Source organism: Littorina saxatilis, linkage group LG11, assembly GCF_037325665.1.
Source record: "Littorina saxatilis isolate snail1 linkage group LG11, US_GU_Lsax_2.0, whole genome shotgun sequence".
In the NCBI taxonomy this organism is placed as follows: Eukaryota; Metazoa; Mollusca; class Gastropoda; order Littorinimorpha; family Littorinidae; genus Littorina; species Littorina saxatilis.
The window spans coordinates 43,205,538-43,214,137 of NC_090255.1; the positions used below are offsets into that span (position 1 = coordinate 43,205,538).

The window sequence follows — 8,600 nt, forward strand, 5'->3', positions numbered from 1 at the left end:
GAGGGAGTCTAAAAATGAAGATTCTTCTGTTAACACCGCCCCAAACTGCAAAAATCAGGCCTTGGAAGGGAGGGAGTCTAAAAATGAAGATTCTTCTGTTAACACCGCCCCAAACTGCAAAAATCAGGCCTTGGAAGTGAGGGAGTCTAAAAATGAAGATTCTTCTGTTAACACCGCCCCAAACTGCAAAAATCAGGCCTTGGAAGGGAGGGAGTCTAAAAATAAAGATTCTCTCTTCTTCGTTCATGGGCTGAAAGTCCTATGGTTTTAAGTCTGTGTATAACCTTTTTTACCCCGCCATTCAGGCAGCCATACTCCGCTTTCAGAGGATGCATGCTTGGTACTTTAGTGTTTCTTTAACCCACCAAACTCTGACAAGGATTTCACGATCTTTGCTGTGTGCACACTTGATCTTAAAAAAGAAGAATGAAAAAACAAGAAATATTCACAAAACATGAAGGTAAATTTGCAGAAGTTAAACAAAGAGACATTTTTTGGGGGGGGAGGGGTGTCGCCCTGTAGAATGCGTTGGTGCACTGCTGTGCACGTAATGAAAGTGTAATTTCATATTCGAAGCGTTCCTTCTGTTGCAGATGACCTGATGTATGTGTGTGTTTGTGTTGCAGTACTATTTCCACAAGGTGACGGAGCTGAAACAGAAGGAGGAGAAACTAAGGGGAGACAACATGGGGCAGAAAGCCAAGGCTGAGAGACTGAAAAAAGGTATCATCATCATCATATGGCTTAACTCACCCCTGATAATCTTTCAGTGTGGTGTGTGTGTGTGTGTGTGTGTGTGTGTGTGTGTGTGTGTGTGTGCGTGCGTGTGTGCGTGCGTGCGTGCGTGTATGTGAGTGTGTGTGTGTGTGTGTGTGTGGGTGTGTGCGTGTGTGTGTGTGTGTGTGTGTGTGCGTGGTTGAGCATCTTGTATTCTGTTGTGTTTAAACATGAGTGGGATTCTTCCGGTATTATGCTAGATATCCGGATTCGTAATGTCTGTGGTACCCCAGACCCCCCCTTAGACCCCCCCCCCAGACCCCCCCTTAAAATTCTTCAGGGTTCATGACATTTTTCAGTCCATGGTTTAAATGTGATGTATCTCTTGCCAGAAAAATTCCTAGTACATTGCACATGGTTGTAACCAAGTCTTACGTTTCTAAAATCTTTTGTGCTTTTCTCTGCAATTTGAATATAACTGGAATATGAGTGATGTCATACCTCATGGGTGCGTTTATGCGGGAAGCTGGAATTTCATTGTATAGCGACATACCGACATAGCCTGTACTTGATTACCACAGGCAGTTTATGGAAGAAAATAAATGTTTCCAATGGTTGTAATATTGTCCTCACTGTGTCTGTCTGTTAGAGCTGGACAAGTTGTACGAAGCCAAGCGCCAGATGGTCCAGGTCTACAAGAAACAACGCGAAGAGTTTTTCGACGACCGGGACAAGCGCAGACACGAAAGTTTCAAGAAACGCCATGAGGAAAAACAGGCCATCCAAGCTGCCATACGAGAAGAGAGGTACCGCTCCGCTCTGTGTGTGTGTGTGTATGGTTTGTGGGGGTGTGTGTGATGTTTGGTAAAAAGGTTTACAGAGCTGCCGACTGTTACGCTTGCTACGTTACCGACTGTTACGCTTCCAGCGTAGCATTGCTACGTTATAAGACAAATTGCTACGCTGTTACGCCAAGCTTAGAATTGCTACACTCAAGCAAATAATCACAAACATGCAACACTTTCCTGTGAGTCCTGGTACTCACTCCGTGTAGCGGTCAGAATTTGCCATTAAACATTGTCTGCCCTGTAAAATGGCACTGCAGACACTCTATTGGCCTTTTTTTCTTTCTTTCTAGATAAACTTAAAAATTGTTTGTGCATAATATATTCTTGTGCAAAATAGCTGAAATGTGGACGTGGGGATAATTTTAGATAATGCTACACCAAAACACCATTTGCTACGCTGAAAATTTATTTTAAAAAATGTAAATTGCTACACATGAGGTCTCACATGGCTTGGCAGGTCAGGGTGTATGACGTTGTGTTTTTGTTGAAAACTTTGTTTCTGCCTTGAAAATATGTAGGATCTCTAAGGTGTCTATGTAAGGATGTCATTTTTTAATTTGGACTTGTATACTGAAGTAAAAGGCGACGGGCGCAGTGGCGTGGTGGTAAGACGTCGGCCTCCTAATCGGGGAGGTCGTGAGTTCGAATCCTGGTCGCTGCCGCCTGGTGGGTTAAGTGTGGAGATTTTTCCGATCTCCCAGGTCAACTTATGTACAGACCTGCTAGTGTCTTAACCCCCTTCGTGTGTACACGCAAGCACAAGACCAAGTGCGCACGGAAAAGATCCTGTAATCCATGTCAGAGTTCGGTGGGTTATAGAAACACGAAAATACCCAGCATGCCTCCCTCGAAATCGGCGTATGGCTGCCTGAATGGCGGGGTAAAAACGTCATACACGTAAAAATCCACTCGTGCTGAAAACATGAGTGAACGTGGGAGTCTAAGCCCATGAACGAAGAAGAAGAAGAAGAAGATGTAAAAGGTATTCATGGGTTTGAACCCACAGGTTTTTAGATTCTTTTAATGATGACATGCATCTTTGACCTAGGTCCGTCTTTTTAGTTTGGTTTGTGTTTTTTTGTAAATTCCAGGTGTTTTTAACCCCCGACCCCCTGCAGGTTAGGGGGAAGAATTTACCCGATGCTCCCCAGCATGTCGTAAGAGGCGACTAACGGATTCTGTTTCTCTTTATACCCTTGTTAAGTATTTCTTGTATAGAATTTAGTCAATTTTTGTAAAGATTTTAGTCAAGCAGTATGTAAGAAATGTGAAGTCCTTTGTACTGGAAACTTGCATTCTCCCAGTAAGGTCATATATTGTACTACTTTGCAAGCCCCTGGAGCAATGTTTTGATTAGTGCTTTTGTGAACAAGAAACAATTGACAAGTGGCTCTATCCCATCTCCCCCCTTTCCCCGTCGCGATATAACCTTCGTGGTTGAAAACGACGTTAAACACCAAATAAAGAAAGAAAGTGTTTTTTAACCAGGAAATAAGTTGAGGTAAATTTACAGATGATTGTTATGAAAAGAAACTTTGAAAAAACAAGATCTTAAAAAGGGGTAAGTCTTAACCCTTAGGCTGGTTGTCGCGACATATGTCGCGCTACTTTACGTATACTGTCACCTGGTTGTCACGACATATGTCGCGCTACTTTACGTATACTGTCACCTGGTTGTCACGACATATGTCGCGCTACTGGCTCAGTCTGTTTGGTCGGTTCCGATTACCTCCCATGAATGCGAAAACCAATATGACCGTTTTTTGTTATTTTTCTCTCTGTTAATTCACCACTGGCTATGTAACATGTGTTACAGAATTGCACCAGTGTAAGGGTTAAATTGGGGGAGGGGTCAAAAGGGTTGTTTCACTGTAAAGTAAACAAGTCGCGTAAGGCGAAAATACAATATTTAGTCAAGTAGCTGTCGAACTCACAGAATGAAACTGAACGCAATGCCATTTTTCAGCAAGACCGTATACTCGTAGCATCGTCAGTCCACCGCTCATGGCAAAGGCAGTGAAATTGACAAGAAGAGCGGGGTAGTAGTTGCGCTAAGAAGGATAGCACGCTTTTCTGTAGCTCTCTTTGTTTTAACTTTCTGAGCGTGTTTTTAATCCAAACATATCATATCTATATGTTTTTGGAATCAGGAACCGACAAGGAATGAGATGAAAGTGTTTTTAAATTGATTTGGACAATTTAATTTTGATAATAATTTTTATATATTTAATTTTCAGAGCTTGTTTTTAATCCGAATATAACATATTTATATGTTTTTGGAATCAGCAAATGATGGAGAATAAGATAAACGTAAATTTGGATCGTTTTATAAATTTTTATTTTTTTTTACAATTTTCCGATTTTTAATGACCAAAGTCATTAATTAATTTTTAAGCCACCAAGCTGAAATGCAATACCGAACCCCGGGCTTCGTCGAAGATTACTTGACCAAAATTTCAACCAATTTGGTTGAAAAATGAGGGCGTGACAGTGCCGCCTCAACTTTCACGAAAAGCCGGATATGACGTCATCAAAGACATTTATCAAAAAAATGAAAAAAACGTTCGGGGATTTCATACCCAGGAACTCTCATGTCAAATTTCATAAAGATCGGTCCAGTAGTTTAGTCTGAATCGCTCTACACACACACACACACACACAGACAGACGCACATACACCACGACCCTCGTTTCGATTCCCCCTCGATGTTAAAATATTTAGTCAAAACTTGACTAAATATAAAAAGAAATTAAATGAGGAAACAAATGTAATTAAATTGACAGATGTTATGAAAACAATATTTGAAAACAGCAAGGTCTTAAATTGGGGGAGGGGTCTAACAAGGGGGGTGTCAATGTATCGTACAATTTTGTCTGACCCAGGAAACAGGGGGAGGGGTCTAACAAGGGGAGTTTTAATGTATCGTACATTTTTGTCTGACCCAGGAAACAAGTGGAGGTGGAGAAAGCTGCGGTGTACGACGACGAGATCTGTCTGTGCAACACCCTGCTCCACTACCTCCAACGCTTCGTCTCCAACACTGACCTTGACTCCAGCCTCCCAGGGGTCACCGTCACGCCCGCCACCGCCGCCATCACCTCCCCCAGCGAGGAGGCGCCACCTAGTGGTCAGTGATACTACGCTGTAAATTGTTGTAGACTTACAACTGTTAGAATTAAGGGACCAGGGGATTTAGACTTATGCACGCGCAATGGTTTTGTTCTCAGTTGAAAAGTGGATGCACACACACGCACACAGTGGCTTTCCATCCATCGATCCACACATATAGTCATTTCTACTAGAAACACATGCATACACACCTGTTTGCGTTCTCAAGCATGCACACAAACACTCTCTCTCTCTCTCTCTCTCTCTCTCTCTCTCTCTCTCTCTCTCTCTCTCTCTCTCTCTCTCTCTCTCTCTCTCTCTCTCTCTCTCTCTCTCTCTCTCTCTCTCTCTCTCTCTCTCTCTCTCAAATGATGTGTTTCAACCAATGCTTAACTATGATGTGTGTTGCCATGGAAACAGCTGTGGGTCCGGCGGAGGAGCTGGAGGATGGTCAGTACGTGTTGCTACGGAAGTCAGATGACGACAACTACGTGTCCTGCTCCGCCAAGCATGCCGCTCGCAAAAACAGACGCAGCAGAAAGCCGTCCATGGTGAGTCAAAAGAAGGTTTGGGGCTATGATGTTATAATTGCTATTCTGATCGACACGTGGGGGAATTTGAGGGTTGTGATTGGATAGTCTCACTTAGCCCTATTCCGATCATCCGGCCATATTTCCGTGGAAGTTGGCGAATATCCTTTTCATATTCGCAATAACAAAGACCCATGTTTCCGTTTTTTTCGATGTGTATGAACTACACACATACCTGGCCAGGATTGCTTATGTGACTGGTCCACAGACGATGCAATTTGCACACTCTTTTTCTTATTATACATGAGATACATTCCGTGTAAAGTCCATTCCGTGTAAAGTCCACTGTCCGATGTTACGGACAGAGTCAGCAAACTCTCCTTTCCCCATGCAACGTCCATTGTATGCAAGTTAAAGGTCTGAAATATTTAGTTGTTGAATTTCTTCTGAAACAATCTTTGTTCTCTTAGCATCAAACCAATAGCTGTTAATAACTTCTGTGTGATATCACTTCTGTGTGATATTACTTTTGTGTGATATTACTTCTGTGAGATATCATTTATACATTAATAGTCTTCCATTTGAAACTTTGAGGTGTCATCGTGGATTGACGCCCGATCAAAGCATCATTGAAGCCTGACGGAGCGAAGCGACAGACTTCTATGTTTACCTGTACGTTTACCTGTATGTGTACCTGTATGCTTACCAGTATGCTTACCAGTATGCTTACCTGTATGTTTACTTGTATGCTTACCTGTACGTTTACCTGTATGTTTACCTGCAGTGTACAGTTTCAATTTTCAGGTGAAGAGGATCAACCACACACCTGAGGTACTGAGTCACTTCTTGAAGCTCAACCTGAACGCACCGACCACAGTCGCTGAGATCCTGGCCTCCCTTGAGCAGCTTCGAGCCAGAAAAGTCAGTCTTGTTTCTTATTGTTTGTTTGTTTTTTGTGGGAATAACAATAATGTTGCTCTTTAAATGTTCAACATGTACATCCATAAGGCCAATAAACAAAAATCCATGTTACCGCTTCTCCAACCGACCCTATTTCTTCCTCAAGACCCGAGAACTCTTTTTGTGACCCTTCAAAAAACCAGTCAGCAGCCTTACAGATCAATGTTTTTGGTGAAACTCATTCTTCCTTAAATGGATTGCCTGCTACTTATCGTTCCCTCATGATGTATGATTGTGTCACACAGCTGCACTACGAGCGGGGGGCGAAGTCCAGGAGTGAGAGGTGTGTGTCTGAAACATGTGGATAGAAGTAAGTGTGGGTTGTTTGTCTCACTAAAAGCAAGGGTAGTCACTCTTTCCAAAACAAAGTTATTTCCAAACAAGGTCTACTTATCCCCCCACCCCCCCCTCATGACGTATGTTTATTGTCACACAGCTGCACTACGAGCGGGAGGCTGAGGAGAGGAGCGAGCTGTCGGTGACAGAGAGTTCCATCCTGGAGATGTCGCGGCAGGCCAGCCACACCGAGAGCAACGATGGCTTCAGCGAGTCACGCCCCGGCGATTACGTCGTCGAGCAGCTGCTGGAGCTCAGCGTTTCCGACAACTCTTGCTTCCAAGGTCACGACCCTGACCACAGTCACAGCCCAGAGGTTGAAGGTCAGGGCAAGGTCAGGGGCAGGAACAGCTTTGACTCTGTGGAGATGAACTACCTGGCGACTGCCGATCCGTCCGAGGATTTCCCCTCGCTGTCGTCGCGCTCTGACGGCCTTGACTTCAGCCAAAGTAGGTCAAGGTCGGAAGGGTTAGACTTCACGCCCTTGAGTTCCCTGACTGGCGATGGTGCTTGGGGCGGAACGGAGGAAGGTCAAGGTCGCTCACCTGGTAAGGATTTAGACGCTGAGTGTGACCAGTGTGAGGGTAAGGATGGTAGACCCACGTCCTCTGAGTCCAGATCACGAGGTGAGTGGCTGAGCCGCCACACTTCTCAACGTAGCTCAAACTGTGAGGAAAGCAGTGACCTTGCCGGCAAACCATGTGTGCCTGGACCGCGCGGTTCAACAGAGACACCAACAACAGCAGCATCTCATATACGCCGTGTAGAGAACGGCATCCACAGTGCCACCGCCGGTCCGTCCAAGTCTTGGAGAGTCTGTGATAGGTCAACCCCCGCCACCTCGTCGCTGGAAGAGTTCCCTGCCTTAATCAGTGGCAAAGGGTCAGACGCCGCTCTCTTAGACTTTTTGGTCAGTGGCAAAGTGACAGACCCAGCTCTGTTAGACGGAGCCGATCACATCGGTGATGATGTGCGTGCACAAGGGAAAGACTCGACCCGAATGTGAGCCAGTGTGTGAGAAAAACATTGATATAACTGTATGTGACTGTGAGTGAGAAAAACATTGAGATAACTGTATGTGACTGTGAGTGCTGAAGGAAAGGACTTGAATTGAAAAGAATGTGTGTGTAAAGAACATCAAAATAGTCACAATGGTCTGTGACTGTGCGAGCAGGACTTGAAAAGAATGTCAGCATGTGTGTGAAAAACCCACAAAATAGCCACAATTGTCTGTGCAGGATTTGAAAAGTATGTGAGCATGTGTGTGAGGAAAACATGAAAATATTCACAATTGTCTGTGACCGTGCCAGCAGGATTTGAAAAGTATGTGAGCATGTGTGTGTGGAAAACATGAAAATATTCACAATTGTCTGTGACTGTGCGAGCACTAGGAAAGGAATCAACAAAACTGTGACTTTCTTGAGGGAGTATGTGAGAAAGGGTGACAACAAACGTGTGAGACTTGGTGCACCAGGGAAGCGGGATGTGAGTGTGTTTGTGAGCACACTATCAAGGTACCTGCAAACCTGTGTTAGACTTTGTGCACAAGGGAAGGACTCAACAAAAATGTAAGCGTGTTTGTGAAAGCAACAATTGGATAACTGCAAATATCTGTGAAAACACAAGATATGCATTGTGTTTGACGAGAATGTGTCTGCGAGGGGATACTTTGAGAAAAGTATGTAGATGACAACCTCGGGCTTAGTTGACTTCTAGAAAATCTTCAACATAGTTAAAGGCTGACATATAGTCCTATTTAATTAGTTTAATTACTTCCAGGGCTTTTCCCATCATTGCGGGGATGTATAAATTAAGCTTCCTGCAAAGTTTTAGGTTTGAAGTCCTTACCAATTACGAGAAATAATTAATTCTTTATTGCTATGTTTAGCAACAGTTCTCCAGGACTTGGGCTATTTTTAAACTGTCAACACAGACAGTACAGCTTCGTCAATCCCCGCGTGAAGGAAATTGCTCACATTCCACGTGCAAAACGTAGTGATATTGACACGCCAGATTAGCTCGGTAGCGTATTGTGCTAAGCAGGAAAGCGCGCTTTTCTGTATTCTTGTTTTAATGATTGCTACATATATGGCAGCCTTTA

The 8,600-nt window shown here is 43.9% G+C and overlaps 1 protein-coding gene across 1 annotated transcript in view; it reads left to right on the plus strand.

Moving 5' to 3' along the window:
* Window positions 1-8,600, plus strand: part of LOC138980520 (uncharacterized) — a gene marked incomplete in the record, with an annotated part of 17,714 nt that extends 9,114 nt beyond the window's left edge. The window contains 6 exon segments of the mRNA XM_070353407.1: window positions 627-723; window positions 1,367-1,523; window positions 4,511-4,692; window positions 5,094-5,224; window positions 6,008-6,124; window positions 6,600-8,600. Coding sequence (XP_070209508.1) covers window positions 627-723; window positions 1,367-1,523; window positions 4,511-4,692; window positions 5,094-5,224; window positions 6,008-6,124; window positions 6,600-7,505 — 1,590 coding nt within the window.